Source organism: Panthera uncia, chromosome D4 (genome assembly GCF_023721935.1).
Source record: "Panthera uncia isolate 11264 chromosome D4, Puncia_PCG_1.0, whole genome shotgun sequence".
NCBI classification, from domain to species: domain Eukaryota; kingdom Metazoa; phylum Chordata; class Mammalia; order Carnivora; family Felidae; genus Panthera; species Panthera uncia.
The window spans coordinates 6,766,104-6,784,508 of NC_064807.1; the positions used below are offsets into that span (position 1 = coordinate 6,766,104).

The following is an 18,405-nucleotide window of genomic DNA, read 5'->3' on the forward strand; positions in this document are numbered from 1 at the left end:
GAGCGATGCCAACATCCCCCTAAGGGCGCTGCGGGTGACATAGTGTTTAGTTGTGGCCTAGCGTTCCCTTCGCTCTGCACCGTGGGTCCCGGACGCCGAGAGGTGCCGGGTCCGCTTCGCAAGTTGTTTACAGACGGCAACGCCTACCTCTGCGTTGGTCTGCAAAGTAGCAGTTCTGAAGCGAGGGTGGGCGGAAAATAGGGGAGGATTTTGAAAGGCAGAGCCAAGTTTTTCCTCATTTCGAGTTCCAAGCTACAGGAGTTTGGCGAAACTTGGCTGGGAGGAGGAGCGCGTCGACGATGAAGTAGCCGAGCAAGCGCGGTTGATGAGGACGAATGCAGGTGATAGCGGACGAAGCCTTGTGTTGCTAAGTTATCTCATTTAGTCCTGAAGACGGGGAAACACACCCACGGGGCGCAAGGTCACACATTTGAAGGAGAGAAGCTATGATCACCCCGGGGGTCTAACTTCAAAGCGTGTAAGGCTAGCAACCGCACACTGCTGCCCTCCCTACCCGCGATTACAGGGACCCAAATAAAAACGAGACGCCATTTTTTCAATCTCCTAGATCCACAGACTTTGAAGTTTGTCAATACCGAGTGTTGGCAAGATGCGAGGAAATGCTTGTCCAAAGAGAATGTGATTTCTGTAACCTTTTTGGAGAGAGTAATTTGACAATGTCAGTGACCAAAGGGCTTTGAATCAGCAATTTCGCTACCAGGGAATTCTCCCAACTGTTATTTTTGTACCAATATCCAATGATTTATCTATAAAGATGTTTATTGCAACATTCCGTGTGTGTGTGTGTGTGTGTGTGTGTGTGTGTGTGTGGCAAGAAAAAAAACAGGAAACAATCTAATTGCCCATCAATAGAGGAGCCTAAATAAATTATGGTATATGGATACAACGCAATATTATCAGTCTTTAAAACGTAGATATATACGTGCTGATACAGGAAATCTCCAAAATGTGATGAATTTAAAAAATTGCAGTATCATATATATATACATATATATATATATATGTATATATATATGTGTATATATATATGTATATATATATGTGTATATATATTTGTGTGTATATCTACATCTACCTTTCAAGAGAAGGATCCAATTTGTGTGCGTGTGCATAGAAAATTCCTGGAGGGTAGTGCTCGCTTTGGCAGCACATATACTAGAAAATTCCTGAAGGGTAAACAAGAATTGTTAATGGTGGATCAGGCTGGGGAGGAAAGTTTCTGAGTTTCTTCGCTTTTCATTTTTAGCATTCCTGTGTTAAGCTGTTTGAATATTTTTCAGTGCGTATACCTTAATAATTACAAATAAAATTTGAGAAGCAGTGTGCCTAAACCTTTTGGGTTAGGAAAAGCCACAGGAGAAAACAAGGAGGAAGAAATTCTCTTTGTTTCCATGAAGGCACAAAGTGCTTTGAGCAGTGCCTGGCTTAAAGTAAGCTCAATATTGGTTTTCCTCTTACCTGTCTCACTACTTCTCAGGCTCTTTGGCAGTCTCTTCCCCTTCTAAATGACCTCTAATTTTAAAGTTCTTCAGTTTTTGGCCAGTGGGGAGGACCTTGTCTGTTCCCGTGGCTTTAAATAACATCTGTGTATTGACAACTCACTAATTGAAATTCAAGCCCTGACCTAACCTCAGTATTTCAGACTCATTTGTCTACTTGCTGACTTGACATCTTCCTTTGAATGCACATCTTAAATTTAATATTTCCCCAGAAAACCTCTCTTGATTCCATTCCTTCCCCAAACTTCTTCCTATCTTCTCCATATCAATAAGCAGCAGCACCACCAACTTCAAAAGAGGGTGGCTTTCATTCATCCCCTCTCTTTCACCTCCCATTTCTGAACCAACAGCAAATCTTGTTATTTTTACCCTCAAACACATCTGGAATCCGTCTACTCTCCGGCTGTAATGCTTCCTCCCTAGCTCAGGACACCAGGATCCTTCCTCAGAATTACTACACGCTACTAGTACTCTAATCTTTCATGCCTCTGTTCCATTTTTGCTCCTTATAAATATCTTCACACGGTTGCCGAAGAGATTTAAAAATACGTGTATATAAATCAGATCGTGTCACACCCCCGCTCTATCATTTAAATGCTTTCAACCCCAGAAACAGAAACCCCAGCTAATGGAAACTTAAACCATAAGGAAAGTTATTTTCTCTTTAGCGAAAAAGGATGAAGATGGGTGTTCTCAGGATTGGTTTAGCAGTTTGGCGATGTCATCAAGGACTCCAGTTCTTTCTATTCTTTTCCACCATCCTAAGTCTGTTGACCCTCATCCCCAGGCCTGTCATGGTGGCAGGATGGCTGCCACAGCTCTGTATGTCACATCGAAACACGACAACAGCCAAAGCAGGAAGAGGGAGGAGGCAAACAGCTTTACTTACTTGTGGCTCTACTATGAGACATAAAAATGTTTCTCAGGAGTGCCTGGGTGGCTCAGTCGGTTAAGCGTCGGACTTCGGCTCAGGTTATGATCTCACGGTCTGTGAGTTCGAGCCACGCGTCGGGCTCTGTGCTGACAGCTCAGAGCCTGGAGCCGGCTTCAGATTCTGTGTCTCCCTCTCTCTCTGCCCCTCCCCTGCTCGTGCTCTGTCTCTCTCTGTCTCAAAAATAAATACAAACATTAAAATTAAAAAAATATATTTCTCAGAAGCTTCCAGTGACTTCCCCTTATAGCTCATTGTCCTGAACTGGTTAAATAAATGATTCGTTCCCCAGAGCTAGATGCATTGCCACCCAAGCAAAACCGGTGCTCCAGTAGCAAGGAAGAGGGCTTATGACTATTAGGTAGCCACATTGTCTGCTATAACTTTGAGTTCCCATGTAATCTAATGCCGGCTACCTCTTCGGTGTCACTTCTTAACCCCCTCTGCCCCCCGCCCAGATCTCTCTTAGTATGTTCATGGGCCTCCTTTCAGTTTCTCAAACATATCCATCCCCTCCCTGACTCATGGCCCTTTACATTTGTTGCTCCCAGCACTGGGATATTTTTTCTCTGGTACTTAAAAGTCCGGCTAGTGGTCATGCTTATTTTTTTAGATCGTAGATCAAATGTCATGCCCTTAAGAGAGGCCGATCTGTCCACTGGGTCTAAATTAGGTTCTTATTCCCTCTCTAACCTATGACCTTCTCTTTCACCCCCAACTCCCAAATTCCTTCCTAGTATCTATCACCCCATTATTATCTTAGGTTCACTTATTTATTATATGTCTTCTCCCACCAGAATATAAAGCCCACAAAGGCATAGATTGTTTCTTGTTCACCCTCGTACCTCCATTGTCCAGAACCGTACCTAGCATACAGTAGGTATTCAATACATATGTGTCGATAGATGCATGAGGAATGAATGAATGGAAACAAGGATAAGAGGAAAGGTGTAGGACTAGATAAAGACAGAAGAGGGTGAAAAGGAATGAAAAGAGGTATATTTTGGTAGGAGAAGAAGGGGTGGATATAATGACATCATCTTAGCCATTGCTGACTTTGGGGCCTAAATCCCGTGCCCAGGTTCAGTGGATACATTTTACAAGTCTTGGAACTAAATCAAACTCTTTTCTACTTTCTTATATTGGATAATAAATATAATTCCTTGGAAACTGCTTTGGGTCATAATTAGTCTACTGCCCCCACGGACATAGAACTAGTCAGCTGAAACTCAGAGGAGCAAATTACTTTTTCTTGAAAAGAAATTACTTTAAAATGGAAGGATATGGACTGTGTAGTCCAGAATGCCCAACGGCAGTCCTTGTGGAAGAGTTTGTGTGGTATTAAATAAGTACTGAGCCTACAAAAGCCAGTGAATCAAAGTAGAAGCCAAAGAGTAACATATGAGTCTGACTCATAAACTCTAATAAAGTTTGTGAAATAGATCCCATGTGTGAGTTCAGATCCCAAATGACTTCAAGATTGTTAAAAGCTGTGCAGTTGCAATTTAATTCCTTCCTTGAAAGCTTTCCTGATACTTGGGGAAATTCTGGAGAAGTATGGGCACTTAAAGAAATACTCAAATTGCCAGTTCCTGTTTTGTATATTTACGCAAAGGCCGCTATTCTGGTAATACAGTGCTGCTTTTTTCTTTAAGTGGATTTCTCTCTGAATCATTTGGAAAGTATTATACACCTCGATGATTTTCTTATCTGCATTTGAGGGAAATGGATCCACCCTGTTATCTCTTTAAGTGTATGTAAGAGTTCTACTGTAGGGCATTTCATTGTGATGCCGCTAAGAATCCTCTTGACGGGTTATTTTAGGACAGAAGGAAGCTCACATAAGGATGTGATTGCTTTTCTTATTTAAGTGTATATTAAATATTTTTAAATTGTTATGAATATTTTTATACACAAAAATATAGAATTATGATAACCACTATATATCCATCACCCAGATTAACAGTTGTGAAAATTTTGCTACATTTGCTGTATCCATTCCTTTTTTTCATTTGCTGGAGTATTTGAAAATAAAATCTTAGACATCAGATCATTTTACTAGTACATACTTTATTAATTTTTTTCATATTTATTTTTGAGAGCGAGAGAGACAGAGCACGAGTGGGGGGAGGGGCAGAGAGAGGGAGGCACAGAATCTGAAACAGGCTCCAGGCTCTGAGCTGTCCGCACAGAGCCTGATGCAGGGCTTGAACTCACGTACCACGAGATCATGACCTCAGCTGAAGTCCAACCCTTAACTGACTGAGCCAACCAGACACCCCTGCTACGACATACTTTAATATGCATCTCTAAACAATGTTGAAATTTGCCTTACATAAACACAAAGATGTTACCATACCTGTCAAAATTAATTGCTTGGTATCATCCGATGCCCACACCATAATCAAATTTTCCTAATAGTCTCAAATATTCTCTTTAAGTTGATTTGTTTGAATCAAGGCCCCAATGAAGGCCACGTATTACATTTGATTGTCAGATTTCTGGAGTATTTTTTAATCTAGAGCATTTCCCCTGACTCTTTCCTTTTTTTCTTCTTCAATGTCATTGACTTGTTGTAGACTAATTGGATCAGTTGTCCTGTAGAATGTCCTACGTTCCAGATGTATCCACCATATTTCCTTTAATAAGTCAAGTTAGCTCTAGAGCAACACTGTTCAATAGAAGTTTCTGTGATGATGGAAATATCCTGCTTGCCTTGTCCAATACAGTAGCCACTAGCCACATGTGGCTATTGGGCACTTTACATGTGACTAGTGTGAGTGAGGAACTGAATTTTAAGTTTTATTTAGTTTTAGTTAATTTAAACATAAATAGCTATATATGGCTATCTTATTAGTGCAGCTCTAGTGGCTTGATGAGATTCAACATCAACTTTCTTGGCATAGGGTGGTTTCTACAATCACATAGGGAGACATGATGTCACTTTCAGTGACGTTAAGATTAATTAGTGCATTCATTAACTTTTTAAAAAATATAAACTTCATCTTTGTGTAGTTGATGAGAAATGAGGAAAAGGCCCAGCACAGTTCATTGAGCTCTGTTACACATTCAGAGTAAAAGTTAGAAAGATAAACTTTTCTCGTCTGTATGTAAGAAAACTAAATTGTTGATATTTCAGAGAAAGATTTTGGAGAAGGCAGATATAAAGCAATTATTTCTTGGGTCTCGAGACTGGGTCTGTGCTTTAAAAAAAAAAATCGGTGATTTGAAAATGCACCTTTGCTGAAATAATCCAGATTGTTTCATATACTTGGATGTTTTTGTTTTTTCTTCTGCTTTTCAGGCATTTCTCACAAATGCTAATGAAGAACTCACTTTGGAAACTCAATCTGCTAGTGTTATTCACATTTGCTAATGAATAACTCACTGTATCAAAAGAATGTAGGCCTAGCAAATGGATCTGAGTCCACATAAACTAATGTCCCAGAACAGGACTTTGGAAGTCTTTTTCACTTGTTATTGAATACAGCTGCCCTTGGAGAGACACTTTGCTCTAATAAGTGGGCATGAGTGTTCTGGAGAGAAGAGCCCCCTTTTCTTTACTTGCTGCTTTTGTCAGATAAGCCGGGTGGCCCTTCTTTTTGCTGTGCTAGGAACTGACGGCAGGTTGGAGGGCGGGACAGTAATTCTAAAACCTGGTTTGACTAACTCTATCCCTTCCAGATTGACTCAGAAAAACGACAGCCTGTCTTCCCAGAAAAATGCACATATGCACATGAAGGAAAAGTTGCCTATTATTCCAGGAGTTGTAGGACCCCTGAGACAGCCAGGGATCGCCAGATAAGACATCCTGCACTGGAAGCTGAAGAGCAACCACGCTTGCATGGATGTTTCCATGGCATGCGGTATATATGATACAGCCCAAAGAGCTGAAGAATCCAGTTCCTGGTCCTCCTAATTTAGCCACATTTAGCTTTTTTATTATTTTATGTTTTCTACCTGTTTTAATTTGCTTTCTTTTTGGATTAGATACTGCAAATACTTGGCAAAAATGTTCAAAAAATACCTAAGGATATTCAGTGAAAAGGAAGTTCCTTTTCTCTCTCTCTCTCTCTCTCCTCTAGGTCCCCTCCCTAGAGACATCCACTATTAGGTGTTTCTAGCATATCCTTTTAGGAATATTCTAAGCCTGTATATACATATCATATGCCCTGTCTCTTCCAAAAGGCAGCATAGTCCACACATTTTTTGTTCAATGCTTTTTGCCCCCTTAGTCCTATATTTTCGAGAGGATTTATTGCTGAGATGTGCATCTCAGATTCATACTTTTTCCATGCTGCATAATATTCCAACTTGAGGCTTAAGCATAATTGATTGAACCTGACCCTACTTAATGAACATTTAAGTGGTTTCCAGTATCTTTTTTTATTACTATTTTTTATTTTAGAGAGAGTATGAGTGGGGGAAAGGGGTACAGGGATCGAGAGAGACAGAGAGAGGCAGAGACAGAGACAGAGAGAATCTTAAGCAGGCTTCATGCTCAGCATGGAGCCCCATTCAGGGCTTGATCTCACGACCCTGGGATCATGCCCTGAGCTGAAATCAAGAGTTGGATGCTCAACCAATTGAGCCACCCAGGCACTCCCAGTATCTTTTTTTCAAAACTGCAAATAATGCTGCAGCATGTATTTTTGTGTATGTGTGGAAGTATATCCATACACACCCATTCCTAGCAGTAGAATTGCTGAGTTGAATGAAAAATTTTGATAGACATTAACAAACTGCTCTCCAGAGAGGTTATACATGGTAGGCAGAATAATAGTCCCCAAAGATATCCACATCTTATTTCCTGGAACCTATGAATATGTTACTTTCCATGGCAAATGGGAATTAACATTACAGATGGAATTAAGGTTGCTAATCAAGATCTTAAAATAGGGAAATTATCGGGGCCTCTGGGTGGCTCAGCTGGTTGAGCATCTGGCCCTTGATTTTGGCTCAGGTCATGATCTCATGGTTTGTGGGATTGAGCTGTTCATCAGGCTCTGTGCTAACAGCATGGAGCCTACTTGGGATTCTCTCTCTCTCTCTCTCTCTCTCTCTCTCTCTCTCTCCCTCTGCCCCTCCCCTGCTCATGCTCTGTCTCTCTCTCTCTCTCTCTCAAAATAAATAAATAAACATGAAAAAAAAGATAGGAAAATTATTCTGGGTTATCTGGATGGGCCCAGAGTCATCACAAAGATCCCTAAAAGTGGAGGAGAGAACCAGAGAGGTGGCAGTGTGGGAAGGATTAGCTCAAATTTGCTGGCTTTGAAGATGGAGGATGGGAGCTAGGAGCCAACAAATGCAGGTGACCCCAGAAGCTGGAAAAACAAGGAAACGAAAAAGGCAAGGAACGCAGCCCTGCTTTTTTAGCTTTGCTTTTAGCCCTGTGAGATCTGTGTTGGATTTCTGACCCACGAAACTAATAATAACAAATAATAAATTTGTCTTGTTTTAAGTCATTAAGTTTGTGGTTATTTGTTACAATAGCTGTAGAAAAGTAATGCATAATATATATTTACACTCCTACCAACATCCATAAGATTAGAGCCTTCTTTTTTTATACATAGTTCCCTTCTCCATATGACTATTCCTTTCTACGTTATTTGAGGAATGTTTACGATTTAGTGTAAACGATTTAGATTCATGTGTTTAGTTAAATGGAAAATTCGCAACCATAATTGTCTGACTGTTACACCTTTGTTCTTTGCTAATTAACTCTTTGGAAATTTCCCATTTGGGACATGTGCCTGTTTTTTTTTGTTTTTTTGTTTTTTTGCAGTGGCCAGGATGTGAGCAGGATGTGCTGATGTGTTATTTCTGCAGTGCTGATATCACTGTTGACCAGCCTGCAGTGCAGAAACACTGTGGGAATAGAAGTTGTTCAGTGGGATTTGTTTTCTGCCACCAAGGTGGCAGTCTCGATGATGAACTACTCTGCAAGATGGGCCAAAGGCACTATGTATGATAGAAACTTCTACATCTCCATGGTAGCTCAGGTGACCACGGTGGGGAAAATTAACAGAGTATAAATATTCCTTATCAACTCAGTTGGTAAGCCTCCACGGCAGAGTAGCAGAAGTAGCTAGCATAGTAAAAGGGAGGAATCAATCTTTATTGAGAACCTGCAAAGTGCTAGCTTACAAAGGAGGCACTTGGGTGACTCAATCGGTTATGATCTCACAGTTCAACTTTGGTTCAGGACATGATCTCGCAGTTCATGAGTTCGAGCCCCAGGTCAGGTTCTGTACTGGCAGCTCAGAGCCGGGAGCCTGCTTCAGATTCTGTGTCTCCCTCTCTTTCTGCCCCTCCCCTGCTCTCACTGTACCTCCCCACCCATCCCGCTTTCAAAAATAAAGAAAAATTAAAAAAAAAAAGTGCTAGCTACAAAGTGCCATTTAGTCTGCCCTGATGTGGTGTTGGTTCCCAAACTCAGAGCTTCCCTGGGTGATATCTGAAATTGGCTCCTAGTTGTGGAGGACAGTGAGAGACTGAAGGAAGAGGCAGGCCACTCAAGATGAGTAGGTGGCAGTTTTAATAAGCAAGGGAACTTACACAGGAGGTTTGTCTTAGGCGGCCACCAGATGAGTAGATATCTGCACCCACCCACCAGAAACTAGAAGTTTATTTAGAAGCTAGAACTGGATTCAGACACATTTATGATCCAGATGGTCTCAACAGCATTTTGCTCTCTCAAGGCCTGTGTTCTTGAAATAACTCCCACTGAGGGAATGGTGGGTAGAATGTACATTCCAAGCACAGTGGAGGTGGGGGGGGGGGGTGCAGAACTTCCAGTTGCCTTGGTCCCGCCTGTGGGTCAACCAGTGGTCACGTCCTCTTGATGACCTCCTCCAACAAGTGGGAACCCCCTTTCCCACGTACGTTGAACCCTACAGACTGCCTTGATCAGCTCTGCATTTAACATCGCTTCAAAGCTATTTATTGAGCATCTGCTAAGCTAGGTATTTCGAATACAAACTCTTAGCCAGGCAAAGCGCGTAGTTTATAGAGAAAAATAACAATCACAGGAACAAATGTGAAACTGCTATTGTGGCAGCTGCTACAAAGAGGAGAAATATAAATATAAATATAAATATAAATATAAATATAAATATAAATATAAATATAAACATAAATATAAAAGTAGTGAGATGCCTCCTCATCAGGAGGCCTGGGTGTGATATGTAAATCTGCATACATGTTTTTATCCATACCTATATTGTATGCCACCCTAGGTAAAAGGCACAGATTATGTAAAGGAAAGGACCTGGAAACACTGCATAGCCAGGTAGAGGAAGATGAACAGAGAGAAAGAGTGGCCAGAGAGTTGAAGGGAAACCAGAAAAGGGCTGTATTCTAGGAGCCAAGCAAGGAGAGTCCGATTAAGACTAGGAAGAACACAGGATGGGGCAGTGTGTCTGTAGAAATCAATAGGATTTCTATGCCACAGGGGCAGTGATGTGGTAGGGCACACCTGGATTCAAGTGTGGCTGTTTCCCTTTAGCCGTGTGACCTTGGGGAAAAGGCTGTTTGGTCTCAGATCCCGCATCTGTCAAACGGAGAATCTCTTCCTCCAAGAGTTAATGTGGAGATGAAATGAATTAGCATATGCAATGTGCCTAGCACTTTGCACGTTCTCAAGAAAGATCGATTCCTCCCTTCCATTGTGCCCCTGCCCACTCATTTATTCATCTATTTATTTCATCTCACTTATTCATCTATCCATCTTATTTATTCATCTGTTTTGGTTGTTTCTCTCCATGATGACTTAGCATTGGTGGTGGTAACTTACCCGTGAGGGTCAACACAGTTCATGTCCCTGTATATCCCTGCATATGTTCCTGTATATCCTGTATATCCCCGCTCTGGTCTGGGTGCCGGCACGCTGTCGTGAGTCAACAAATCAGTTCTCCGGATGTTGCAGGGGGCCAAGCACGCACCTGTGTTTCTCTCGGTATGCAGACAGACAGAGCAACAAAGATTGGATAAGGACATAATATACCTTCCTTCATCATACTGAGTCTTTCTGTTGCTGGGAAAGGAACTCCGGTTCCCAAAGAATGCCTAATTCTTGTCACAGAACATCTTTGTGCACTTGGATTTCTGCAGTGGCATAAATCTCCAAAAGTTTAGTAATAAATGACTCATCACAATTTAAGATTTCTTTCCAGAGACAGCACTGGCCCTCCCAGATTTTTCAGATTGGCTAGAAGCAGTCACTCCCGCCTCCTTTCCTGTCTTTTTGTCTGTTAAATACAGTGAATGGACAAAAAGCAATTTCCCGTACTGGTGAAAAACTTTTTCTCTGCCTGTCCCCTCTGATGGTTTTTACAGTGTGGCCCTGCCTTTGGCAACCACCGTAACTACCCACTGGGAGATAATGTAACTCCCTGCTTGCTCCCGGTTAAGTAGACGCCAGAAAAGAGAGACTGACAAATATTTCTACCGTGGCTAACGTGGAAACCAAACGTTTAAATCTCTTTCGGAATTATCCTTGTATTTCCAATAAGCAACATGTTAATTTCTTGTTATTGAAGAGGGCCATGTTTTCCAAACCAAACATAAGGACATAACATTTCGTAAGCAAGAGAGTACCTTTAGGGACAGGCTATTATATTAATTGAACTGTTAAAGAAATTCTGGGGCTTGGCGGTCTTACAGCTACTAAAAGCGGGTAGCACTTAAATGATAACGGAGCTCATGATCATATTCCCCTTTCAGAATGGACTCTGTGAACATTTTAACATAGCAATGGGGGCCATAAAGAGAGGTGATGGAGAGGGTTGGGGGAAGGGAAACTGGGGCTTTTTCAGCAGCTCAGGATCCAGCCGCCAAGCCTGCACCTGCTGGGGCTCTCCGGCCTGCGCACAGCCTGGAAAGCCCACTTCGGGAGCGCGCCGCGCTCCCAGTGGGGCAGCCGGGGGCGCGCACGCCTGCGCAGAGCCTCGCTGGCGCGTTCCAGGTGGAAGGTTGCGAGTTTGAGCGTTCATGGCAACGCGACGCTTCCGCCTTCTGGAAGCCTTGGCTCCAGCTCGCGCAGTGTGAGACCCATCCCGGTGGGAGGGACCTGAGCTGGGGCGGAGGGCGGGGGGACGGATGGCGAGACCAGGGGATAAAGGGCCTGGGGAAGCTGCTGGGAACCTTTGCCCTAGGGATTGAGCTAAACCAAGAAAAATTGGCCCAGGGCTGAGCACAAAAGGATCTTTTCATTCCAGTGCTTTTCGCCCACACAGGGGACCATGCCTCTGGAGGTGGTGGTGGAACTCCAGATCCGGGCGGTAAGAGAAGTCGACCGACCTCCATTCCTTGCCCCAAATCACACTCTCTGCCCAGGGTTCCTAAATGGTCTTGATCATTTTCACCACCTCCTACCCACCTCACCACACACATCATTGTCTTTGGGGACAGATCATACCTCTCAGTCCTTAAGATCCTCTACATTGGTCTTTCCTGATTTCTTAACTCTTAATTCAGCCCAACCCCTTCCAACTCCCCCCGCCCCAACGACTTGTTAGCTTTATCCTAAATTTTTCTGTTACTTTAAAATAATGGGGGCGCCTGGGTGGCTCAGTTGGTTGTGTCTGACTTTTGATTTCCACCGAGGTCATGATCCCAGGGTCATGGGATGGAGTCCCTCATAGGCTCTGTGCTCAGCGAGGAGCCTGCTTCAGGTTCTCTTTCTCCCTCTACCCCTCTCCCCTACTTGAGTGCACTCTCTGAAATTTAAAAAAAAAAAAAAAAAAAAAAAAAAAAAAATTAATAATAGCCTTGCATTAAGTCCAAGAAGAATTTTATTTTTTTCCAGGATAAAGATTTGTGAAAGAATTAAAAGAAAACAACAACACCCTCCTTTAAATAACAAGGGAAGAGTTTAATTCCATAAAGCCCAATGACTTCCTGATAATTTGCCACCTCTATGAACCAATTGAATATATTCTAAGGTATTTCCCCTAGAGATGGCTCTGGCTTGCTAATTCCAAAAGGGAAGTCAATCAACCAACACTTGTTTTATGATTGTCCACTGAATCCTGCTCAAGTGAGGTGCTTGTGGCAGAGTGACTGCATTGTTCCTGTTTGGGATCAGGCATTTCTTTTAATTCAGCTTATATTTTCCAATCCTTCCATCTGTAGTTGGTGACAGACTGTCATACAGCTTTGCCTGTCAGCTGTAGGGGCGTCTCTACTGGCCGTGAGTACAAGCGAAATGCCGACGGGTTACGGCCATGGAAGATCTGTCAGCCTCCGTACAAGTGACAAGTGCTGTGCTTTCATCAGACATGCAATTCTGAAAGATAAAAATTTCCTGGATTTTTCCCATTTTGCTAACAGCAAATAGGACCAGACTCTATCAGTTGTGCTCCATCAAATGCCAAGTCTCAAAATTCTGCAGTAAGAGGAAGGAATTCTTGAGGAGCTGAGTGATAAATCAGTCTTCCTGCTCATCAAGGCAAAGATTAAACCAGTTTGCATCTCGCTCCATTCAAACATTATTGGTTTATTTTATTTTAAGTTTTAAAAAGCATTCCTCAGTGCACGATTACAGTAAAATCAGTTTTCTAGTCTACAGTACTTAGAGTGCTTCAGAAACATCAGCTGAATTGATCTGTGCTTTAAAAGCCTGCAAAGTCAGGTCTGGACAACTAAGATGTGGGATTCCAGGGACCAGAAGAGAAGCCTAGTGTTGAGCCCCCAATATTCAGACTTGTGAACACTGCAAAGGCAATAAATGTCATTGCTTCCAAAAATAGCTGGCCCGAATATTGCTGGATTAAAACAAAGATCTCTCTAAGGTTAAACAATTAAGCAGACCACTTAGAGCTTTACAGTTGGGCTGATTCAGCGAGAGAAGAGGTAGTCCATGTTGGAAGATGTTGTGGGGATGCAAATGACTTTATTTTACTTTGAGGAGTTCCTCTTTCAGTGTGCCTCTCACGCTCAGGAGGTTCACACTTCCACCCAATCAGAACCTACTTGTCACGCTATTCTCCAGATTCTAGTGTTCACCTCTATGTGGCAGATCAAAGGCCATAATCCTTTCTCTTTATAAATGTCAAAATAATTCCTCATTCTCTGAAAACACCGGTTCCACGGGTAATTTAAAGGTTCTCATTTTTCAGGGAGAACTTTCAGGGAGCATTTAAAGCACATCCCGTTTTGTGGTCTTTCCTGGTCAAAGAATAATGAGCAGAGTCCATCCTGCGTTTGGTGGTCTTTGGTCTTGTGATTTGGGGAGGCACCATGGATAAACCGATTTAAATGTAAAGGTCACCATAAAGGCAAATTTAGGAGTTAGTTATACCTTGAGCCTGGTATAGCAGCGGGTTCCCCTGATGAGTTTCAAGTTGAATACTGTTACCTAAAGTGTGCTGTGCACAGGGAAATGGGATTCTGTACGAAAAACCGTAGTATACAGGGTCATCCCTGTGGTACATATGAGAAAGCTTATGCCCTTGCACTGCAAAGAATCAAGTCATTTTCCTATTTTATTACCTACGTAGAGAAGCATCATTCTTTGTCAGTAGAGATAATGGGCAGCACAGTCCCATCTCCTGCCATACTGGCCCACTGCCATCACATGTGGTAAGCTCACCCCCAGACTCTTAGTTCCTGACGTCCTCAATGGGTGTTTCTGCCCTCTGTCATGCCACGCTATTTGTTGTCAATAGAATCAAGCATTTGGTCATGGTCCCAGTCTTTCTCCACTGGCACTGTAGATATGCCCATATCTACATTAAGTGCTACTTCTTCAAGGAAGTTCTTGGCTTGTTCTCTGAATGCAAAAAGATAACACGAGAGAGTACTGGGAGATATATATCTATTTAAAGAATTTTTGAGAAGGTAGAGGAAAGGAAAGAAAGATATATACTATAATCTCTCTTCTCGCTACCCAATCCACAAAGAGGGAAGAGACAATAAACAAAATAAGCTTATCAAGAAAATCGGGATTAAGAAGACACTGTGGCAACAGATTTTCAGGGAATCAGCGAGAAAAACCCATGCTTTAGACTCTTAAACTACTGTCTACAGTCTACCTCAGGAGAAGAACCAGGCTTAGTAGGTGGCTCATCTGCACGTACATTTACAGAATGCAGACCATGTTTTGCTTTTTTCCCCCAAGTTCACTTTACAGGTGATACGCTGACTTACAGGATAACTACAAAACACAAAATTTACCGATGTCAACTTTTAAAAAACAGCAGTATTATAATCACCCCAGCTTGTTTTCTTTGCAGTTGTTCTGGAGATACAAACAATTGTTGAATACATAGAGAGTTGTTGTAATAGAGAGGTTTGGTTTTTTTTTGTTTTTTGTTTTTTTTTGCTTTCCATAATATGGCTGTGGTCCAATGGCCAGCACGTTCTCCGGCCTAGCAAGCCATCAAGATGGAATGACACCTGAAATTTCAAAGGAAGCCTGAAATGTCCTTAGAGGGCCGAGCAGGAGTGCGGCTGGTTTTTGTCAGCATGGTCGCACGTGGAAACCTTCAGGTCTCCTGGTGTCATGATGAATGAGATGGTGTCACTGTTGGCTCCACAGTAGGAAGAGGACCGGGGCATTGTGCGGTGAAAGCCAGCAATAGTCCACGATGCTGTACTGCGTGTAGCCCAGAAAAAAGCCAAAAGCCACGTCGGTGACATTGTGCCGCCCCAGCATGACCCTGGAGAGGCCCAAGATGAAGGCCCATAGTACCACGAGCACCCTCAGCGGAATGGCCAGCACCAAGTGGTTCAGGATGAACCGGGACACCAGGGCGGCCCTGGTGGCGTGGCCCGAGGGGAAGGAGTATTTGTCTACCGAGAGGGTGACGAACATGTCCATCTGGTTGTGGGCCGGGCGGCGCCTGCGGACCAGCCCCTTGATCAGGGCCACCAGCAGCAGGTCCAACAACAGGGCAAAGAGCAGGTTCATGAGCACCTCGCGCCCGGCCCAGCTGTCGCTCCTGGATAGGCAGTAGAGGGTCCCCAGCAGCCAGGGGATGCCGTGGCCCGAGATCTCCAGCAGCTTCATAAGGGGCCGCATGCTACCCCAGGACGAGCTCTCCCCGGCGCACACTCCCAGCTTCTTGGACAGCCACAGGTCGATGGCCAGCAGGGAGCGCAGGGCGATGCCCAGGAACGACGGGTTCAGGTCCATGCGGTCCTCCTCGGGGAGCGGGGCCGGGGGCGCCTGCGAGGGGCCCGCCCCGGCCAGGGGGAAGGAGCCGCGGCGGTGCACCGGGCTCTCGGACGCGCGGAGCCGGGTGCAGGTGGGGTCCAAGCCCGGCGCGCGGCTGCTGAGCAGGGACTGGAACTCGAACCTGCCGCCGCCGCCGCCGCCGCCGCCGCCGCCGCCGCCGTGGGCCGGGCTGCCGGGGCCGCTGCTGCTGCTCGAGGCGGAGGCGGCCAGCGGGCGCGCGTCCACGTTCCTGCGGGGGCTCGGCATCGCGGCGGGGGGCCCGGACCCCAGGACCCGACCGGCCTAGCGAGCGGCTCCCGGCCCTGCAGCCTCTTCCGCTTCCGCATTGCCATCCCCGCGGGGGCGGGGAGAAGGGCCGGCGAGAGGACGATTGTGACACCTGGCGGAGACGTGGGAGGAGACTGGCGTTTCCACTTGGGGAAGGGGGGGACGGGGCAAGGAAGGCGGAGGTGTGGGAGATGGCGGGGCGGCGAATTCCACCGCGTCCGTGCGAGCCTAGGGAACGCAGCTCCACTTCAAACACGAAACGAACCAAGCCCTGTTCTCTACTCTCTTCTTCTTTGTTTTTAAGATTTCTTGTCCAGGGGTGTTCCTTCCCGACAAGCAAGATGTGTACCTTGGGGTGTACCTCCTGAATCAGTACCTGGAGACAGACTGCTTTCCCTCTGTGTTCCCTATTATGATTCAGCAGAGCATGAGGTTTGAAAAGGTGATCTTGACTTTCTCATTGCTAAACGGAGAAATGTAGATGTTGCTGTCTGAAGATCCTCTAATGGTTCCTATAAAGAACGCGGTTCTTAAAAAGTTACTTGGTACATTTTCTTTAAAAAATGACTTGAAGCGGCCTCAGCACACCGTAGTTGGAGGAATAGCTTTTACATTGTAGGTCTGAGCCAAGTGCTGTCAACCTAGTGCTAAATACCCTGGTCCATGTTTTCTATTCTTGGAACTCCCATGGCATTTTTCTAACTGGAGCAGAGAGAGCATTTTCTCAAAGTTCCTGGAGGTGTTAGAGGCAGTTGCGTTACATTCATGACAGGGATTATCAGTGAATTATGGACCTTAGAAACAAATTGGTAGACTCAGAGAAATAATGAAAAAAAAAACAAAAAACAAAAACTAGATTCAAATTAGTAAAACCCTGTACCTGAAATCCTGTAACAGAACAGGCCTCTTCAGATTTACTGAGTATTCTTAGGCCATACCTGGTTTATTTAGCTACAGTGATAAAGACTGGGTTTCATTCCTACGAATAGGAACATGATATTAATAGAACATTTATCAACCTGCTTCCCGCCTCAATTTAGAATATGAAGTTCATTACTGTGACTCATTGGCGGTCCTTTGAAGTTTTTGTTTTGGAATTTGGAGGTGAAATCAGTTTTAACCTTGATGAGTCTAATGATTTCCCTTCAAAATGATATCACTGAGCTGCTTCTTTGGGAGAGGGGACAAATCCGGGAAGGGCTCCAGGGTGTAGCCTATCACTTTTATCTTCAATTTTTTTTTTAACGTTTATTTATTTTTGAGACAGAGACAGAGCATGAATGGGGGGAGGGTCAGAGAGAGAGGGAGACACAGAATCGGAAGCATGGAGCCTATCACTTTTAAAGGTCTGGATGGTGCTGCCCAGAAAATGACATGTTTTGAACTGAGAATGGGCAATGAGATGAGGGTTGGTTTTCCAACAGGCTAGGGCTGTAGATAATATTTTTGTACATTACAGCTTGTTTATTTAAACAGAGTCTACCAAACTGGTTAGATAAGAGAGGAGAAGAATAAATGGCTATTACCTTGGGACATACAGTCAGAATCGAAAGCAACCTACTTCTACTAGATATTAGCAGTGGTAGGAAGTGAGTGGTGAAAATCCAGTCTATGTTTTCCCCTAAGAATTTCCTTTTTATCAAGTTTGCTTCTGTAGAAGACTTTAGAAATCTTTTTATAAGAAACCCAAGGGTACAAAGTCAAAGAAGCACAGAATGATAATTCTGTAAATGAACTTGGAGGTCATCAAGTCCAACATCCCTGATGTGTAGAAAAGGAAGGAGAGACTCACACATACTCTAGATGCCTCTCCTGCTCTCTTGCAAAACTGTGCATTTAAGGTTGCTGGTCAAACATGTATCATGGGCCATTTTTCTTTTTATAAAATGTGGTTCTTTAAAAATCTGAAATACTGCCCTCATGTGTGAGCAGTTTGGGTTCATATTCCAGCTTTCTCCATTCGGCTCTAGTGTTCTTGGATTTGTTCTGTTCTCCAGCTGCAAATGCATGCAGCAAGTATCAAAATCATTTTCTCGTCTCTGGACCTTCTGTGTAACCCAGAATTGAACACCCTAAAGCAATTGGATAAATAAACTGTTCATAACGAACGTATGAGACATTGTGTTTGAACAGTTCATGTTGATCATTTACTCCCCAGAGTCATACTTGAGAAAATCCTTAAACATGGATGAAGTGAAGGGATGCCATTACTGAAATATTTTAGGGGGAAAAAAAACCCTCACCCACATTTGCCCTGATACATCTAGGTCAGGAAGGCAAAAACGGATTGCAGGGGATAGCCTCCACTTTTGTAGTTAAAGCAGACCTGGCTTTAGATCAAGAGCAGATTTTAACCATGCTTACGTTTAAATACCATTTACATCAGAACATTAATGCCTGAAACCAAACTCTGGTGAAAACTTTGGTTTCATGCAGGCTTCCAGAGTTTAGGGAGACGGGCGTGGTGTGCTTTCAATTTCAGTCCTGTCCCAGACCCTTTTAGCTCA

General features: G+C 43.8%; 2 protein-coding genes across 7 annotated transcripts in view; one reads left to right on the forward strand and one right to left on the reverse strand.

Moving 5' to 3' along the window:
* Window positions 1–11,516: 11,516 nt before the first annotated feature.
* The window catches only part of SPATA6L (spermatogenesis associated 6 like), a 47,788-nt gene continuing 40,899 nt past the window's right edge, over window positions 11,517–18,405 (forward strand). For 2 of the 5 annotated variants that reach the window (XM_049633077.1, XM_049633088.1), the window contains exons 1-2: window positions 11,517–11,732; window positions 16,203–16,340. In XM_049633077.1, coding sequence (XP_049489034.1) covers window positions 11,694–11,732; window positions 16,203–16,340 — 177 coding nt within the window. In that variant the 5' untranslated portion in view covers window positions 11,517–11,693. The remainder of the gene's footprint in view (window positions 11,733–16,202; window positions 16,341–18,405) is intronic. The other 3 variants (XM_049633080.1, XM_049633068.1, XM_049633099.1) reach the window with 3 other exon arrangements.
* Window positions 12,228–15,964, reverse strand: PLPP6 (phospholipid phosphatase 6). 2 transcript variants are annotated; one of them, XM_049633146.1, is made up of 2 exons: window positions 14,667–15,964; window positions 12,228–14,224 (listed from the first exon to the last, which is right to left on the reverse strand). In XM_049633146.1, the coding sequence occupies exon 1, from the start codon at window positions 15,875–15,877 to the stop codon at window positions 14,975–14,977; it is 903 nt and encodes a 300-aa protein (XP_049489103.1). In that variant the 5' UTR covers window positions 15,878–15,964; the 3' UTR covers window positions 12,228–14,224; window positions 14,667–14,974. The 2 variants fall into 2 exon arrangements, with proteins under 2 accessions (XP_049489103.1, XP_049489096.1); XM_049633139.1 differs by having other exon boundaries at window positions 14,629–15,964.